We start from the raw sequence: 19,029 nt of genomic DNA on the forward strand, positions 1-19,029 counted from the left end.
ACTCATTAAAATCAGTATTATGAACAGACTTTTAGCGCCTTTTTCAAGTCGCTCGCCACACGTTCATGATGCGTTTTTATTTGTGGTGCAGCCTGCGGTCGGTGGACATGAGGAGCAACCAGATCGCAGTTCTTCCCGGTCCGGGATCGTGGGCCTCTGTGAACCTCAGAGAGCTGATGTTTGGTCAGAACCGCATCGGAGCTCTGGACCTGAGCGGACCCGTCTACAAATGGTCGCGACTGGAGAAGCTGCACCTGAGTGACAACAAGCTCACAGAGGTAAGTAACCCAGAGAAACGCCAAAATGTGAGTGAGTGTGTGTGTGTGTGTGTGTGTGTGTGTGTGTGTGTGTGTATATGTGTGTGTATATATATATATATATGGTCTTTGGAGTCCCCAAAACATGTTTTTACATTTTTTTGCCGAAAATACCACTCAGATTATGCATTCGAGCCATTCTAACATGCGTCCAATCCACCCTGTCTGAAAACGGGCATAGTTCTGTGAGCCAATAGGATTTGAGCTTTACTCCGGGTTCCCTATATAAACTTTCACTGATTTCACCTGATCAGTCCACCAAAATCTGTTTCTGAACAAATTTGAGGCGAGAAAGAAGCAATCCAGTTTCTGAATCTTCACTTCATTTAAAAGTTTGTTCCAACCTCTTGTGTTTCATTCAATTACGGAAACTTCGGAAAAGAAAACGAACCCACCAATGTTTTGTTTGGAGAAACGCGGAGCGGATCGCACGACCGCAGCCTACAGTGCAGTCAACCTAACGTGGACACTTCTTTGAAAAGATTTGTGCTGGTCTCTGCAGCCAACAGAGCACTTCTCATGATTAGCTCTCAGCTTCGATGCTGACGGGTCCGGTCGCGCTCCAGCCGTGGGTGGAGTCACTCAGATGGGACAGACAGCTCGCAAAAAAATGACAGAGTTGTCTTGTTTCAGAGTTTGTGTGTTCGTAGGCCGATCAGAGACCAAAATGTATGTGCACAAGCACTGAAAAAGGTGAGTTTTGCATAATCGGCCCCTTTACACACAGTTTCCAACTCAAAGAGGCTCTGTAGATGATGGTGACTTTTCTTTGGAAAAAGAAAGGAAACCCAAGATGTAGAAAGCTCCAGGTTCAGAAAGTCCTGCCGTGTTGTTTTTTTCTCCCTTATAATTTATAAATTGAATTGCTGGAGGACGCTCACTAAGGAGCCTAGATAAGATAACACAGTGCTTTATTGGAATCAGGATATAATAAACTCTATAATATAATAATTAGATTCAGATGCCAGTATTGGTCACGTCCCATTAAAGGAGCATCTAAAAAGTTTCACAATTTCTTTTTTTTTTTTTATGGCATGACCCACACATTGAGTTAGAATTTTGCCCTAGACCCAGCCAATCATTAACTAAAAATAAGCATTAAGCACATGTAAAAATGTATTTTAAGTGAAAGATTTCAGAAAGATTTTTAGAGACCTGACATGAAGAAATCCCCCTTAAATCACTTATTTTCCTTCTGTGCTTACAATTAATGCATTATTGAATTTATTATTATGATCCACCAACGCATAATGAGAGTTAAAGCAACATGCATATGCATAGATAAAGCATATACTGTAAAGCGGTGTTTCTAGAGGTTTTTTTACATAACTCTATTCCCTTCACTTCTATTTTGTACCCCCACTCTGTATTATCTTTTTCTTATTCTTAGTCTTATTTTAATTTAATTTTATTTATATTATTCTATTCACTAACTGTATTACATTTTTGGAATCGGTTAGTTTCAGTTAGTTGCTAGGTAGGAATTAGGTTAGCTTTTATGTTCGGTTTAGTAACTATTGTGCATAATCTCCGGGTGCGTTGCAAAGACATTTCACTGCATCTATATGTGAACGTATGTCTATGTATGTGCCAAATAAACCCCTCGAATCTTGATTTGGATCTCGCTGTGTCCCGTGCTCTTAGATCCCTCCTCTGATCGGCCTGTTGGAGGAGCTCACCTCCCTGGACGTGAGCCACAACGGGGCCCTGCGCTCCTTCCCGGACGAGATGGGGAAGCTGGGCCGGCTGTGGGACCTTCCCCTCGAGGGCCTCAAACTCCAGCTGGACCTCAAGCTGATCGGCAGCAAGACCAAGGACATCGTCAGGTGGGGGGGGGGCATCGTACAGGTTTTTGGGAATAGCACGGGGAAGCGCTCAATGAGAATAAATAAAGAGAACAAACCCGGGGGAAAAAAAAATTAAAAACAACCTGCGCCTCCAGGTTCCTGCAGCAGCGTCTGAAGAAGGCCGCGCCCTACTACCGCATGAAGCTCATCGTGGTGGGGAACAGCGGCAGCGGGAAGACGGCGCTGATCCAGCAGCTGATGAAGCTGAAGCGGAACCAGAGGAACTGGCAGCGCGGCGCCGCGGGCATCGACGTCAGGGACTGGACCGTCCGCGAGCGGGACTGGAAGAACATGGTGCTGAACGTGTGGGACTTCTCAGGTACAGCTCCTCCTGCGCCGACATACTGGTGTGTCACGGCAACGCGGGGACACCATTCTGAATGGCTCCGACTGACAAACGGAGCAGATCGTTGAGGTAATAATCTGTACCTCCGCCCTCCCCGCTCCACTCAGGTGGGGAGGAGTTCAGCGGCTCGCACCCGCACTTCCTGACGCCCAGAGCGCTGTACCTGGTGGTGTACGACCTCAGCAAGGGGGCCGGACAGGTCGACTCCCTCAAGCCCTGGCTCTTCAACATCAAAGTGAGTCACACACACACACGCACGCACCCACGCACACACACACACACACACACAGTGACCCCGGTAGACGTATATAATTTATTCCAGCTTTCTCTGTAGCGAACTACAGAGAATATTCACCTAGAAAGTGCACAAGGACAAACTAAAATATATTAGTAAAATATTTTAAGTCCCATAACAACTCATTAGCCTGTCATTGTGGATAAAGTAGCTGAGATGTTTTGTGTTACCTTTTGTAGTCAAACCAAGAAAATTAAAGAGCAAATAAGATGGAACAAGTTGTGGTAATGGATGGTATTTTTCAACCTCAACTATATTTTTTCATTTGTGTGTTTTACATTGATCCCGTATTGAGTGAATAGCTTCAGCTGAACGCCGCACAATGGGGGGCGATCGCGACCATGTTCTTCGCCGTTGCAAGTTTAAAATCTCATCACTGGATTCATTGAAAATATTCTGGCGACAATCACTCAGATTGACGCACAATTATCAAAATATAATAAAGTTTAGGTAAAAAAAAACACCAGAGTCATCTTTAAATGGGAGGCAGAGAAGCATGTTGGTGTGATCAGTTCCCAGTTATCAACAATGGACTGGTGTTCATCGCATCGTTGTCTAATGACGTTGAGTTGAATCCACTTAGCCACAAATCAATACTTCCTGTTCTTTCTTCAGTTTGTAACAGAAATTTGAGCCAAGAACAGACATTGATAAAGTCCGTCCCTATCAGACTTCCTTCCCCTTGTACTACTTCCGGTGTTTGTCCTGTTGTTGCCGTTGGGCGTTCAGGCGGTCGCCCCGCTGTCCCCGGTGATCCTGGTGGGAACCCACACCGACGTGAGCGAAGAGTGCGAAGTGCAGGCGTGTCTGGCCAAGATCCGGGAGGAGCTGCTCAACCACCAGGGCCTCCCGGCGATCAGGGACTACCACATGGTGTCTGTGGGCGAGGACTCGGACTCCGTGGCCAAGCTCCGCAAGGCCATTGCCCGCGAGGCCACCGGCTTCAAGGTGAGGAAACCACAAGAAAACGACTTTCCGCCACTGTGCTTGACATATTAGTGGATTTTGCAGAGATACATTCCTGTAGCATTTCTCTAACCATCCTTGGCTCTCCTCTCCTCTCCTCCTCCTCCTCCTCCTCCTCAGATCCAGGGCCAGCCTGTGATGGGTCAGCTGGTTCCAGAGAGCTACCTGGAGCTGGAGAGCAGGGTCCTGCAGCAGAGGTCCAGGGTTCCTCCGGAGTTCCCCGTCCTGCGGCGCCTGGAGCTGCAGCAGCTGATCCAGGAGAGTCAGCTGCAGCTGGAGGACGCCGAGCTGCCGCATGCCGTGCACTTCCTCAGCGAAGCCGGTCAGTCCGGGGCCCAACGGACATGGGAGGTTTGAATCTCATTCAAACCTCCCATGTCCGTTGCTGTCAGAAGGCAGGGCCCGACAATAAAATCCGATTTGGGGCATTTAACTATCAACAATCTCGTGTACTCTGGTTGCTCTGTTGTCAATCTCTTTTCATGTGTTAAAAAGATATACAATATAGGGGATCCCCAGTGGCTCCAGTGCCACCGGAGACAAGGTAAACGGTGGGAATTTTCCGCGGTCCATCCAGCCAATAGAGCCTTGAATTTCATAAATACCGTAAAAATCTACCGTTGCCTTTTGCTGCAAGAAAATTAGCTTTGCTTATAAATTATTAAATAATTCATTAATAATTATGAGAATAATGAAATAAAAGTATATGAATTCAACATTTAAGGTTTTCAGATTGAGATTCAGGCGACTGAACGGATTCAAATCAAATCCTGCTGCTGTTCCTGTCTTTTCTGTGGCGGCAGGAGTTCTGCTGCACTTTGAAGACCCGGCGCTGCAGCTCCAGGACCTCTACTTCATCGATCCTCAGTGGCTGTGCAACATCATCTCCCAGGTTGGTCATCTCTCCAGACAAAGACGACAGGATGTATTTACTCAATGCCTTGGCGGTTTTCGGTTCGACCTTCCATCCCCTAACAATAATAACACTCTTCTTGAGATTCAAGGGGTTTATTTGTCACATACATATACATACTTTCATACATATATGCAGTGAAATGTCAATGCAACGCACCCGGTGATTACACAAAATATGTCCCAGACTGAACACAGTCTGAGTTAGACTGGCGCAGCGTGTCAGCCTGGCTACAATATCACTCCACAAATAAGTGTTTTCCAAAGTTACTTTGGTGATGTTGGTGTGGAGGATGAAAGCCCGACAGGCAGCAGGGAGGATGACGGAAATAAAGGAGTATTTAATTGGGGAATTATGCTGCGGTCGTGATATATAGAGAAAAATAACGACTTGGAAGGTCACAGTAAATCAGCTGTAACGGTGAAGAGGCGCACGAGCGACATTTTAGTGCACTGTAGAATTGGTGTGCCTTTGAATAAAAAAAAAATCACACGCATATGCGCACACAACTGCAAATAAACATTGTTCTCCTTTCTCTCCTTCCCAGAAACTGACTTTGAAAAGCTGCGGTTTCTCGGAGCCCCCCAAAGCGGTGGTGCAGCGCTCCCTGGTGGAGAAGTTCCTGTTCCAGAGCAAATGTTTCCCCACAAGCCACGTGACGCAGTTCTTCAAGCTGCTGGAGAAGTTCCAGATCGCTCTGCCCTTAGGGGACGATCAGCTCCTGATACCGAGCAAGCAAGTCCAGAACCCCTCCTTGAAACACCTGTGTCTACTCTGAGTGCATTTTCCAGGTAAGAGTTTGGTAATATTGACATATTGAAATCCCCCCCCAGTCTGTCGAAACACCGCCCAGTGATCGAGCTGCCGCACTGTGAGAACTCAGAGGTGATCATGCGTCTGTACGAGATGCCGTACTTCCCCATGGGGTTCTGGTCCCGACAGATCAGCCGCCTGCTGGAGGTCTCCTCACACATCCTCTGTGGGAGAGGTACCGCTCTCTCTCTCTCACTCTCTCTCTTACTCACTCATTCACTCATTCACACACTCCATCTCTCTCACTCTTTCACTCTCATTCATTCATTCACTCACTCACTCACTCACTCACTCACTCACTCACTCACTCACTCACTCACTCACTCACTCACTCACTCACTCACTCACTCACTCACTCTCATTCTCACTCACCCACTCACTCTCATTCTCACTCACCCACTCACTCTCATTCTCACTCACTCACTTACCCACGGACTCTCATTCTCACTCACTCTCATTCTCACTCACTCACTTACCCACTAACTCTCATTCTCACTCACTCTCATTCTCACTCACTCACTTACCCACTAACTCTCATTCTCACTCACTCACTTACCCACTAACTCTCATTCTCACTCACTCTCATTCTCACTCACTCACTTACCCACTAACTCTCATTCTCACTCACTCACTTACCCACTAACTCTCATTCTCACTCACTCTCATTCTCACTCACTCACTTACCCACTAACTCTCATTCTCACTCACTCACTCTCCCACTCAGCCACTCTCATTCTCACTTACTCACCCACTCACTCTCATTCTCACTCACTCACCCACTCACCCACTCTCTCATTCTCACTCACTCACTCACTCACTCACTCACTCACTCACTCTCATTCTCACTCTGTCACTCACTGACTGTCATTCTATCACTCTGTCACTTATTGTCTCACTCACTCATTCACTCACTCACTCACTCACTCACTCACTCACTCACTCACTCACTGACTCACTTACTCACTCAATCTCATTCTCTCACTCTGTCACTCATTCTCTCATTCACTCTCATTCTCTCACTCACTCACTCACTCACTCACTCGTGCTCTCTCACTCACTTACTCCCATGATCTCACTCACTCACTCACTCTAATTCTCTCACTCTGTCACTCATTCTCTCACTTACTCTAATTTTCTCACTCACTCACTTATTCACTCACTCACTCACTCACTCACTCACTCACTCACTCACTCACTCACTCACTCACTCACTCACTCACTCACTCACTCACTCACTCACTCTCATTCTCAATCACCCACTCACTCTCATTCTCTCTCACTCACTCACTCACTCACTCACTCACTCACTCACTCTCTGGTGCTCTCTCACTCACTTACTCTCATTATCTCACTCACTCACTCACTCCCATAAGAGTAAATGACTCATGTAATTTATTTATTTTTGTTTTGTTTATTAATATTGTCATTATATGACCTTTTGAGTTTGAGTTTTTCAGGTATAAAAAGTAAAGGTGTGTGTGTGTGTGTGTGTGTGTGTGTGTGTGTGTGTGTGTGTGTGTGTGTGTGTGTGTGTGTGTGTGTGTGTGTGTGTGTGTGTGTGTGTGTGTGTGTGTGTGTGTGTGTGTGTGTTACCCAGAGAGGGTGTTGCGTCCCAACCGGCTCTACTGGAGGCAAGGTGTGTACCTGAGCTGGTCTCCGGAGGCGTACTGCCTGGTGGAGGCGGCTTCCCTGCATGGAAACCCCGCCAGCTTCCTCAAGATCACCGTGCCCTGCTCACGCAAAGGTAGCGAGCGACAGCAGCAGCAGCAGCAGCAGCAGCAGCAGCAGCAGCAGCAGCAGCAGCAGCAGCACAAGGATGTCTGATGCCTGTTTTTGGGATAGACGGTCACGCAGCTTTTTCCACTCGCAATCTCTTTCCCACACCGACGCCTCCCCCAGGCCGCGTGCTGCTGGGCCAGGTGGTGGACCACATCGACTCGCTGCTGGAGGAGTGGTTCCCCGGGCTGCTCAACACCGACATCCACGGCAGCGGGGAAGCTCTGCTGAAGAAGTGGGCGCTCTTCAGCTTCGAGGATGGACAGGAGTTGAGCAAGATCCTGCTGGAGGACCTCTTCCCCCACTTCCAAAACGGTTTGTACCACTCGTCTTGATAGAATGCAAGGTTTGTTGGGTGGAAACATTTGCATTAAAGAGGCAAAGGCTTTGTGATGGTTATGCAGAAAGTAATTCGGCAATAAACAATAACAATTGTGTTAATTGCGATAAACCTCTATATCAACAATTCACACTCAAAAATAGGAAATTGTGCAAGTTTGCTTACATATATAAAACAAAACATATTATTTCTACACACAGTATATGTACACAAGTCTACATATACTGTGTGTAGAAATAGTTTAAGTGTCTGAGTTATTTCAGTATTGTTCATCATAACTCAAGTAAGTAAATGAAGTAAATCGTCTTTTTATTGTCTTTGTATTCATGTCGGTTGTGTCCATTCCTCTGAGTGTGTGTGTGTGTGTGTGTGTGTGTGTGTGTGTGTGTGTGTGTGTGTGTGTGTGTGTGTGTGTGTGTGTGTGTGTGTGTGTGTGTGTGTGTGTGTGTGTGTGTGTGCACGCGTGTCCCTAAACCTAGACTTCCTGCTGGAGAGCCCGGAGGACCCTGACCACGCGCTGCCCATCGCCCAGATCGCACCAGACCTGCTTCTGAGCGACCAGCCTGCAGGAAGCCTCCTGGAGAGGGAGGAGCTGGAGGTGGACTACTGCAAGGAGAACCTGCTGGGTGGGCTGCTGCGCTTGACTAGTGGTGAACTATCGCTTAACTAGTGTTTGACGAGTGCTGAACTAGCACTGAACTAGTGCTTAACAAGTGATTAAGTAACAGTAAACTGTTGAACTAGTGCTTAACATATCTGTGCCTGTTTATAAAAATCAACAATTAAAGGCTTCTTTAGTTTTCTCCCTCTTGTAAAATCCGCATCCTACCGCAAGTTAAATGTGTGATTTCCAACGGTTCAGAGCTCGGCAGCGGTTTAGAGGAGCTCTGTTTGATTCTGTTTATGTCCCGTCGTTGATTCATAGGAGCTGATATCATCTTTATTGGTAATTATACATTGCATTATGTCATATCCCATCATAAGAGTCCATGTTGCAGGCATATGAGTGGCATTCACTATTTTTCAGGGAATGGAGGTTTTGGGACCGTGTACCGTGGAGTCTATAAAAACGAGGAGGTCGCTGTGAAGATCTTCAATAAACATGCGTCCGACCTGTACGTGCACCGGCTGCTTCGACAGGTACAATCTGGCTGAAGAATGTTTGTATTTGGTTTGTGGTGTTTTGTATTTAGTTTGTGTGTCGTTGCCACGGCGGGGCGACCAGCGGAGTAGGGCAACGCAGGGGTGAGTTTTCTGTTACTGTACTCCTCCCCTAACCTCCTCTCTCCTCTGGTCTCCGGCCCCCACCAGGAGCTGGCGGTGCTGGGACGCCTGCACCACCCCAGCCTGGTGGGGCTGCTGGCGGTGGGCTCGTCGCCCCACGTGCTGGTGATGGAGCTGGCCCCGCGCGGCTCCCTGGACTCGCTGTTCCAACACGAGAACGGCAGCTTGAACCGCAAGCTGCAGCACCGGATAGCTCTGCAGGTGGCCGACGGGCTCAGGTACCGCGGGATGCCGTCGCTCTGAATGCAAGACAAAAACTTTGCCGCGGTCAGCGATCTCATTTTCGGGAGGGTTCTCCCCAATCCTGGCAGGTACCTCCACTCCTCCATGATCATCTACCGCGACCTGAAGCCGCACAACGTTCTGCTGTTCAACCTGAAGACAAACTCTGAGGTCATCGCCAAGATCTCGGACTACGGCATCGCTCAGTACTGCTGCAGCATGGGAGTCCGCAGCTCCGAGGGAACGCCAGGTACGGGGCCGGAAAATTAAATCTCAGTTCCTTGGGTGCTTTGGTACATTTATTACACCATCGCCGACGCCCGCCTGCAAGCTGGTCTTCTTAAGTAGGAGACAGACAAGTGGGCAGCGAGCTTTCCTAAATGTCGCTGTCCACAGGCTTCAGGGCGCCAGAGGTTGCCAGGGGCAACGTGATCTACAACCAACAGGCCGACATCTTCTCCTTCGGGCTCCTGCTCTACGACCTGCTGACCTGCGGCGAACGCATTTCAGACGGAATGAAGTTCCCCAGCGAGTTCGATGAGATTGTGGTGCAGGGGAAACTGCCAGGTTAAAAAATCGAGTTCATTTTTACTCAATGTGATTTTCATGAAATAAAGGAAACCTGAAATACAGTTGACATCTTTGTGTCTACAGTGGATGTTACAATTCTGTCAATGATAAACAGATCTTATATACAGTATTTTTACATGATGAACTAAACCGATTATTTAACTACTTCATCTTTAATACTGTTATTTAATCGTTTGTTTGTTATTAATAAGCCCTCCGCTGTGGTTTTCCTCAGACCCAGTGAAACAGTACGGCTGCTCCGTGTGGCCTGGCTTCCAGGCCCTGATGAAGGAGTGCATGAAGGAGAGTCCTCAGAGCCGACCCACGTCCGTCCAGGTCAGAGACTGGAGACTTGAGGGTGGAGGGTGGAGGGTGGAGGAGCTTGGAAATCAGTTTGGTTTATTTTGTTTCTATTTGCTTTATGCGATTCACAGCCCTCCTGGTTCTTATGTTGTTGAATTTTGTTAAGACATAAAGCTGAGAGCAAGACAGGCACTGCAAGATAAAAATTCAATTCAATAGCACAGGAAATATACCAATTGCCAAAGGAAATGGAAAAATAAAAAATAAAATGTAAAAAATAAAACTGAAAAATGTGAAGGTCGCAATGATAAAAATAGATACAAATAAATGAGTGAAGATAACCTAAAAAAAAAAAAAATGTAAATGTTGCAATTAAAAATATATATACCAAATATGTGAAGACAACCTAAAATCTAAATAGAAAAAATTTAAACATTGCAAAATATATCCATCTCAACATTCTTTAATTTAATGTCTATATTACATACACTGATACATGCATTACATAATGTCCATATAACAGGTCAGAGATTTGATTGATTGATTTGCTATTGTACTAAAATAATTATGGGATAATCTCACTACAAAGTGGTTCCAATGCGGAGTATCTGTTATAATCAACTTGAGTTAAAAAAAAAAAAGTATCAACTACATCAAGTACTGGAAGGACAACGCAGTGCTAGACTTATTTTTTTTCTTTTTGTATGCAAGATATAAGCAACAGTAACCGTTAATTGTTTGAACAAATGAGCCTTTTCAGAACCAGTGAGTCACTGAGAGCACCGAGGGGATTAAAACCAGAGTGTTTCCACGGTGAAACCCACTCGCCCCCGTGCGTGTCCAGGTGTTTGAGCGGCTGAACTCCGGGGAGATGCTGTGTCTAATGAGGGAGCTGCTGGTCCCCGGGGGCCCCAGCGCAGAGTGCTTCACGGTGGGTCAGAGCGGCAGCGCCTGGCTGGGCGGAGGCAGCAGCACCAGAAGGGTGGGCTCCGTCACGGCGCTGAACCTGGACACGGAGACGGTCACCACGCAGGTAGGAACGCCAGCAGCCTCCGACCGGGACTCCAACCTCCAAGAGCAACGTGCTACTTGACTTTGGAGTCAGGTAGTGAGAGGATGTTCAACCTGCGACCAGAAAACAGAGTTCTTACCGAGGTCTGGGTCCTCGAGGTGCTTGTGCAATTTGAGGTGCAATTTTGTGCGAAAGTGCTTGAAAAGGAATTGAAAAAAACGGAATCATTGAAACCCGGATATTCCCCTTGGTTTTGTTATTTAAATCGTAACATAATAAAGAAAATTCTAGAATCGCTTTTATGACAGATTAGGCCAGGGAAATGATATATATATACACCGCGTTCCAAATTATTATGCAGATTGGATTTAAGTGTCCTAAACATTTAGTTTTTTGTTTTTCAATGAAACTCATGGATGGTATTGTGTCTCAGGTCTCTTTGGATCACTGGAATCAATCTCAGACACCTGTGATAATTAGTTTGCCAGGCGAGCGCAATTCAAGGAAAACTACTAAAGAAGGACGTTCCACATTATTAAGCAGCCACAGGTTTCAAGCAACATGGGAAAGAAAAAGGTTCTCTCTGCTGCCGAAAAGCCTCAAATAGTGCAATGCCTTGGTCTAGGTATGAAAACATTAGATATTTCACGAAAACTTAAGCGTGATCATCGTACTGTGAAGAGATTTGTGGCTGATTCAGAGCACAGACGGGTTGGTGCAGATAAAGGCAGAATGAGGAAGCTTTCTGCCACAAATTCATGGGATTAAGAGAGCAGCTGCTAAAATGCCATTACAAAGCAGCAAACAGGTATTTGAAGCTGCTGGTGCCTCTGGAGTCCCACCAACCTCAAGGTGTAGGATCCTCCAGAGGCTTGCAGTTGTGCATAAACCTACTACCTACTACCTCAAAGAAGCCTCCTATGTTCACATGTAACTTGGCCTGTTCAGATGTTTTGGATTGAAATAGCTTTTGATTTCAGTAAATATGACCTAATGCTGCAAATTCAACAAATGACCATTTTCAGTTCTTTACAACCTAAAAAATGTTTTGAAACTCTGTTGTGCATTATCATTTGGAACAGTGCATTTTGATTTTTTTATTTTTGAAAAAAATACTGTTATCATTGGGAGGTTTGTTCAACAACATTCAAATTATACCCTAACGGTTGATGACTTGACTTGAAAATTATACTGACTGTCATTTACATCAACTATTTAGGAAAATCGGAGAAAAATATAATTTACATAATAATTTGGAACGCAGTGTATATATACACAATAGGCACTAAGACTCAGATTAGATTATATTTTAGTTAATAAATATCACATTGAAAATGGATTATATTTGTTTTGTGTGAAGTCTCTGAAAATGAAAAATTGTGTTGTTTTTTTTAATCCTTAAATTTCAATTTGTAATGCCCGAAGGAGCCCCGTGAAAATAATACTTAACAATGAATGTGGAAAAAATAATTAATGTTGAATGTGGCTGATTTCCACGTTGCATGCCGCACATAAATCACATTTGCAAGAATCCTGAGCTTTGTCAGGAACCGAATGTGAAAGTGGAACCTTTCATCTTGGACCTTTCGTCTCCAAGTGGTTCTTCAATAAGCGCTTCCTGTTCCTCCACAGGAGGTTGACACCAGCCCCATCCTCTGCCTGGTCAAAGTCCAAATCCCGGACGAGCTCTGTGACTGGCTGGTGGCGGGGACGCAGTCGGGCTCCCTGGCGGTCATCAGCACGCGGGACATGTCGAAATGGCACCACCTGCAGGGCGTGGCCGACGCCGTCACGTCGCTGTTCTTCCACACGCACCCGCGACACGCGTACGTTTTATGCAGCTACAAGACCTCGGGGTTGTGACAGATGGAACATGAAAGTGACCCCGAATGTGAACGACCCGTTAAAATACGGGATGTGCGTCCTTCTCCTTCCCTCCTCAGCCAGAGGAAGAGTTACCTGCTGGTGGGGACGGCAGACGGAACCCTGAGTGTCTACGAAGACTCTGCCCTGAAGGTAAACGCTGTTCACTCAGCGTCCCGTCCGTCTCTGGCTGCTCATCCACTAAACGTCTTCCTCATCGTGCACGAAGGAGACAAGGAGGCACAATAACGCAAAGGCAGTAAAAAAAGAGTAGAACATACAAGTAAGCCATCTAGGACCCAAGAGAACAATTAAACAATGAGGAGAAAAAAAAATAATAGGTCTACCCATGCACGGTATCTGGCCATAGGAAATGTTCAGTCAGGAAAGTGCTGCCGGGCGCTGTGAGAATTACACATATTTATTACACAAGAGATAAAGGAAAAGTCAGCACCTACTGCACTTTCCTCTGGTTAACCTGAACCTCCACGCCGAGGGGAGAAGGTCCGATTCCTCCGAAACAGGGTGGTCAAAAGTGCCCAGGAGGGACTTTATGACGGTGTTATTACGAGGATGCGCTGCTAGACATGTTTTTATTTACTTTTTGTTTGTTTGTTTTTGACATCTGAGGAAGTCTCCCTCAGGCTGTAAATGGGTGTGATTGCTCAGGGCGCTCGCGTGAGGCACTTTGTGACCAGGCCGTCCAACCACAAGCCTGCGCTTACATTGTTTTTCGCCGGTACTCCTCCCGCCCTCCAGCAGGAGAACGGGCGGCCCATCAAGACGCTCTCCCTGGGAAACGTCAACACGCCGGTGATGTGCCTGGGCCAGTCGGTGCGCTCGCTGGACCGCAGCACGGTTTGGGCGGGATGCGGGAGCCGGATCCTCTCCTTCAGCGCCGACTACGACGTGGGAAAGAGCATCGACACCAGACCCAACCTCATCCTGCAGTGAGTGGGGGGTCGTTTCTCCCAAAATAAATCACATTTAGCGAACAATTCATTATTGTTTATTAGATAGATGGACGGACGGACGGATAGATAGATAGATAGATAGATAGATAGATAGATAGATAGATAGATAGATAGATAGATAGATAGATAGGTAGTTTATTCATTCCTGGAGAGAAATTGCTGCGTAACAGCAGCTTTATTTGGATATTGGTGTATATTTGGCAGTTTTTGTTTTATTTTTAAATTTTCTTTTCACTTTACTTTTTGATCTATTTCATTTTATTATTTATTTATTTATTCTCCGACTGTTCTTTTTTTTTTTTTTTTTTTTTTTGTAATGCTAATTGTCTGTAGAAACACACAGCAATAATCACAACGAAAAATTCCGAGTACCTTATACCAAATGCACCTGATGAGAAGTCATTCTGATTCTGAACAAATGGCAATGATAATGAAATGATATGAATAAAAAATAAAAAGAAATTGACAATATTCAATATTGAAAATTAATTTTATTATAATTCATTAACAATATTATTATCAAACTCAACTACAAAAGCACTTAAATGTAGAATCAGAAATGTCAAGGCCGTTTCCATGGTTTCAGCAAATACCATCAATAGCCGGAACTGCTCTGAGAAGGGGGCGATATAGAATCCTTAAAAATTCATAACGCAGTATTGGCATGAAGCAGGGTTGAATGACGCAGGAGAACTGAACGCAAGCGGGTTTAAAAGCCTCCAGGTGTCACCCAGGCAGCACCGAATGAAAAGGCCTGACGTGGACGATGCATTTGACCAAGATTAAAGAGCAATCACAATGAAAGGTAAGACGTCAATCATCAAAAAAAGGGAATTTAAAATGTGTGTGTGTGTGTGTGTGTGTGTGTGTGTGTGTGTGTGTGTGTGTGTGTGTGTGTGTGTGTGTGTGTGTGTGTGTGTGTGTGTGTGTGTATGTGTGTGTGTGTGTGTGTGTGTGTGTGTGTGTGTGCACAAGCCTGCGTGTTTCCAGACAGCAACCGGCGTCGAGCTGCGACGCCTGCGTGTCTCGCTTAGTGGTGGATAAACACGTGTACCTCAGCAAGGCGGGGGGACACACCGTGGAGGTTTGGGACAAGAAGAGCGAGAGGATGGTGGACCTCATCGACTGCGAGCAGATCATCCGGTACGAGCCGTAAAGAAAAAAAAAAAACAAAGTTTAAAATCAAAACCGTTGATGTTCACCCTTTTTAAGAGTTCTCTCGCCGTCCGCTCCTCCCAGGCAGCACCGCGGCTACAGAGCCCAGAGGGGCGGCGGCGGCGGCGGCGTGGCGGAGATCCCCACACACGCAGCTCCGTCCTGGGCCAGCGTCAAGGCCCTGCTGGTGCAGAGCAGCGCCACCCTGTGGATCGGGACCCGCGGCGGCTTCCTGGTCCTGCTGGAGCTGTCGCAGCACCAGGCCCTGCAGGTGGTCAGCCCCCGCTGCCACGCCATCCGCTGCATGGCCCCTGTGCTGCGAGGTCGGTGCCCTGCGCCGCGACGGGTGTTTTATTTTGTTTCTTTTGCTCCCCGTTGTGTGATTTACTGGCTGCGTTTTATTCGATCAACTCCTTACTTTGCTTATTGTCTCGGCCCAGGTAAGACTGGACCGATACTCAGGGAGGGATAACCTTATAGGTTGAGTAAACTGGAGACAGGTTTTAAGTAACTTTTAGAAAATCTGCATCTGGGTGGGGCCACTCGCCAAACAAACCAGTCGTCCAAATCCATTAAATCCAGCGGACAGTGACATGGGAGCTGACACCGATCAGCCACAACATTAAAACCACCACTAACAACCACTGATATTGTGCAGCTTCCCCTCGTGCCGCCAAAACAGCTGTGACCCGTGGAGGCATGGACTCCACAAGTCCTCTGAAGGTGAACTGTTTGATCTGGCACCAAGACGTTAGCAGAAGATCCTTTGAGTCCTGGAAGTTGTGAGGTGGAGCCTCCATGGATCGGGCTTGTTGTTCCAGCACATCCCACAGATGCTCCATCGGATCGGACCCTAACCCCACCCATCCACATGATGGAGAAGAAAACATGATTCATCAGACCAGGCCACCTTTTTCCATTGCTCCATGTTCCAGTTCTGATGCTCGTGTGTCCATTGTAGGAGCTTTCAGAGGTGGACAGGGGTCAGCATGGACACTCTGACCAGTCTGCAGCTACACAGCCCCACACACAGCAAACTGTGATGCACTGTGTGTTCTGACACCTTTCTATCATAGCAGCATTAACTACAGCAGCTCTTCTGTGGGACCGGACCAGACGGACTAAATTTCGCTTCCCATGAGCCTATGGGCGTCCACGACCCTGTCACAATTTAACATTTTCTTTCATTTCATGATAAATGTAAGTTTATTTTTTACAAGCTACGAACGTGTGAGGCGCACAGAATTGGGACATTTTGGGATGTTGGTTTATGAAAACACCTTTCATTTGGGTGTTTCTGAGTGTTCTGGTTCTTTGTGTTTTCCGTGTTTTTTTTCATTCTTGTTATTTTGTTATTTTTCCTTCAAACCAGAAACACTGAACAGGAAGAACATGGTGCTGGTGTTGGGAAGGAGACTCTCCCAAGACAAGAGTCAGTCTGGTGAGACTCAACACTGCACTCATATCGCATCGTAGAGTAAGAAATAACTTCAGCTGAAACGAGCTTTCACATTGATGGGAAGGATGGGATGGAAGCGCTGCGGCACTGTGACCTGCTCATGTAATAAATAAAACACAATGAAGCTTATTAACATGAGGTGCCAAAGATGTAGAAGTGTGTCTTGTTGTGTCAGTATTACAAGTACTACAGTAAAACCATTTAACTGTGTGCGTGCGTGTGTGTGTGTCTCTCTGTCTGTCTGTCTGTCTGTCTGTCTGCGTGTACCCTCCAGACGAGGAGTGTGTGCTGATGGAGTGGAACGGCTCTCTGCCGCTGGAGGTGAAGGACCTGAGGAGACACAGCGAGAGGAGAGAGGAAATCACTCGGAAGTTGAGAGAGCAGCTGCCCCAGGACTGAGCCTCAGCTCGGTAGCGAGCCGCCTCCCGAGCCGCCCTTCATTTAGCACCGTGTAGTTCACCGGGGGAGCGCTAGAGGGCGCCGAGGGGGCACCGCAGCCACTGTGTGTGTGTGTGTGTGTGCGTGCGTGCGTGCGTGCGTGCGTGCGTGCGCGCAAAAATTTTTCAATTTCAACGTTTTTTAATTTTTTTATATTGATTGTTTACCATTTAAACAACGTCCGTGTACCGTGGCTCATTTTTACAAATGCTGGCTTTTATTATATTAAGAATCCCATTTAATTTGGTTTACCTATAAAATGGACATTACAGCAGACCACGCGTTGTTGTTGGGGTCTTGGCGGGCTGCATGTTTCCGGCGTCCTTGGTCTGAGAATGTTTGATCCGATATCAGTAACGGGAGTTATTTTTCGAGGAATGAAGACAGATGAGATGAGATCTCATTAAAACTCCTCGATAGCTGCATAATATGATCCCCAAATGTCATCCATCAGTGAGATTCCATTGTTATTATTCCATTATATCTAGCGGGTGCCACGTCGACGCGAGGCCCTCCCGTGACAAAGCGACCCGCTTAGATTCGGTCACTCGACAGTGTCTGCCCTCGCCTCCCAGTAAAATATGGTGAAAGGTAGACGTAACGAGGCGTCTGGGGGCCTTTTGTTCCGTCACCGTCGCGTGACTGTGCCCGTGGGGTTTTGGGATGTTGCAGAGAGGCTGCGGCCCAGTGGGATTTGAAGATCTGCCGCCGTCCTCTGCATTTCTTTTTTTTAAATTATTTTACAAACCTCTGTAGCTTGGACACTGTGGCAGGTACAGCTTATTGGCGCCAACAATAATTCTTAACGTCAGACCTGAAATAACACGACCCCTTAAAGTGGTAATCCATAAGAATATTTAGTTTAAAAAGAGGTTCCGTATTCGATACTTTTTCATCCTCCACAGGTCGACACTTTATACAACATTGATCATTGATTCAATCGTCGTTTCGTCTTCTGTTGCGTTTTGTGCTTTTATTTCCAGGGAGTGCACTTGATAAAGGGATTGAAACTCAAACGGACGTTTGGAAGTGTCTGCACTACGCGTCGGCGGAGAACGTTTACCTCGCTTTCTGGAAGCCGCGCCCCGGAAGCCATGCCCCCCGCCCCAAGGTCGACCGAGCGACGAGCGAGTCCCCCCCTGCGCCCCTGCAACACACGCTGCAGCGTTTCACCCCACGTCCGCCACCTCTCTGCGTGTTTTTCTCTTTTCTTATTTTGTATTTTGGAAGGAGGACCTGGACGATACGTCCTGTCAGACCGGTTCATGGAGGGTATCTTTGATGATATTAAAACAAACAAACAAAAAAAAAAAAAAAACCCCACCTGAAACTGGAACGTGAGCCAAAGGAAGTGAATCATGTCTCTCAAAGCCATTATTTGATTATTTATTCTCACCTCTGTTTACTTGTTAACTCGTTCACTCCAGTTTAGCCAACGACTTGTTTGCCTGGTGTTACGCTGGCTGCTTTGTGCTGGGTTGTTTTGTAATATTATCACGTTATCGAAGCAGTAAATTGTATTTTATGTACCGCTGTGACGCTTGTGATTCTTTTTTATCTTCCAGTTCTTCGGTGTAGTTTTCATAATGTGCATGTGGCAGGTTAGAGCAATTTTGTGGACCGTTTCAGATGGATGATATCTCTAAATATATATTTAGAATATAATATTTAAGTATTCCTGTATTAATGTTACTGTTACGCGTGTTAATGGCATTGAAATCCTTTGCGTCTCACGTTGACGTCGGTGTAATAAGAGTGTTCTGAGCAGGTTGAGGCCGCGTCCAGGGAAGGTCTTTGACGTCTGGTTTGGTTCTTTTTGGTGAAAATTACACCCTAGAGTTGAGGGGGGTGGGGGAAAAAAACAAAAACACAAATAGCAGTGCAGAGTATGGACCACATCTGGTCTTTAATCTCAACAGGGGAAAAAAAGACATTTGCATTTGAAGCCATTTCATGGAAAAAAAGGATATTTACAGGGAGGACTCGGCCCTCCGATACATCGATATAGCACATTAGTAAACAATAAAAGAGAAAACCAGCGTTAAGGATTTGAAGCACTTCTGAACCATAGAAACACGGTTGTTCTGATATCCAAATTATCCAGATAAATATATTTATAATATTTATATGTCATAT

At 46.2% G+C, this 19,029-nt stretch overlaps 1 protein-coding gene across 1 annotated transcript in view; it reads left to right on the top strand.

Annotated features, from left to right (window-relative positions):
* The window catches only part of lrrk2 (leucine-rich repeat kinase 2), a 37,869-nt gene extending 19,504 nt beyond the window's left edge, over nucleotides 1–18,365 (top strand). The window contains exons 27-52 of the mRNA XM_080002912.1: nucleotides 92–278; nucleotides 1,962–2,143; nucleotides 2,260–2,483; nucleotides 2,618–2,745; nucleotides 3,535–3,753; nucleotides 3,892–4,093; nucleotides 4,575–4,663; nucleotides 5,232–5,449; nucleotides 5,518–5,672; nucleotides 7,095–7,241; nucleotides 7,397–7,588; nucleotides 8,093–8,239; nucleotides 8,641–8,753; nucleotides 8,925–9,115; nucleotides 9,209–9,369; nucleotides 9,516–9,686; nucleotides 9,925–10,025; nucleotides 10,837–11,025; nucleotides 12,637–12,830; nucleotides 12,948–13,020; nucleotides 13,627–13,817; nucleotides 14,817–14,984; nucleotides 15,081–15,319; nucleotides 16,369–16,437; nucleotides 16,730–16,865; nucleotides 17,877–18,365. Of these exons, the coding sequence (XP_079859038.1) occupies nucleotides 92–278; nucleotides 1,962–2,143; nucleotides 2,260–2,483; nucleotides 2,618–2,745; nucleotides 3,535–3,753; nucleotides 3,892–4,093; nucleotides 4,575–4,663; nucleotides 5,232–5,449; nucleotides 5,518–5,672; nucleotides 7,095–7,241; nucleotides 7,397–7,588; nucleotides 8,093–8,239; nucleotides 8,641–8,753; nucleotides 8,925–9,115; nucleotides 9,209–9,369; nucleotides 9,516–9,686; nucleotides 9,925–10,025; nucleotides 10,837–11,025; nucleotides 12,637–12,830; nucleotides 12,948–13,020; nucleotides 13,627–13,817; nucleotides 14,817–14,984; nucleotides 15,081–15,319; nucleotides 16,369–16,437; nucleotides 16,730–16,854 (4,075 nt within the window). The 3' untranslated portion in view covers nucleotides 16,855–16,865; nucleotides 17,877–18,365. The remainder of the gene's footprint in view (nucleotides 1–91; nucleotides 279–1,961; nucleotides 2,144–2,259; nucleotides 2,484–2,617; nucleotides 2,746–3,534; nucleotides 3,754–3,891; nucleotides 4,094–4,574; nucleotides 4,664–5,231; nucleotides 5,450–5,517; nucleotides 5,673–7,094; nucleotides 7,242–7,396; nucleotides 7,589–8,092; nucleotides 8,240–8,640; nucleotides 8,754–8,924; nucleotides 9,116–9,208; nucleotides 9,370–9,515; nucleotides 9,687–9,924; nucleotides 10,026–10,836; nucleotides 11,026–12,636; nucleotides 12,831–12,947; nucleotides 13,021–13,626; nucleotides 13,818–14,816; nucleotides 14,985–15,080; nucleotides 15,320–16,368; nucleotides 16,438–16,729; nucleotides 16,866–17,876) is intronic.
* The last annotated feature ends 664 nt before the right edge of the window (nucleotides 18,366–19,029 follow it).

Source organism: Zeus faber, assembly GCF_960531495.2.
Source record: "Zeus faber genome assembly, chromosome: 6".
Classification (NCBI taxonomy): Eukaryota; Metazoa; Chordata; class Actinopteri; order Zeiformes; family Zeidae; genus Zeus; species Zeus faber.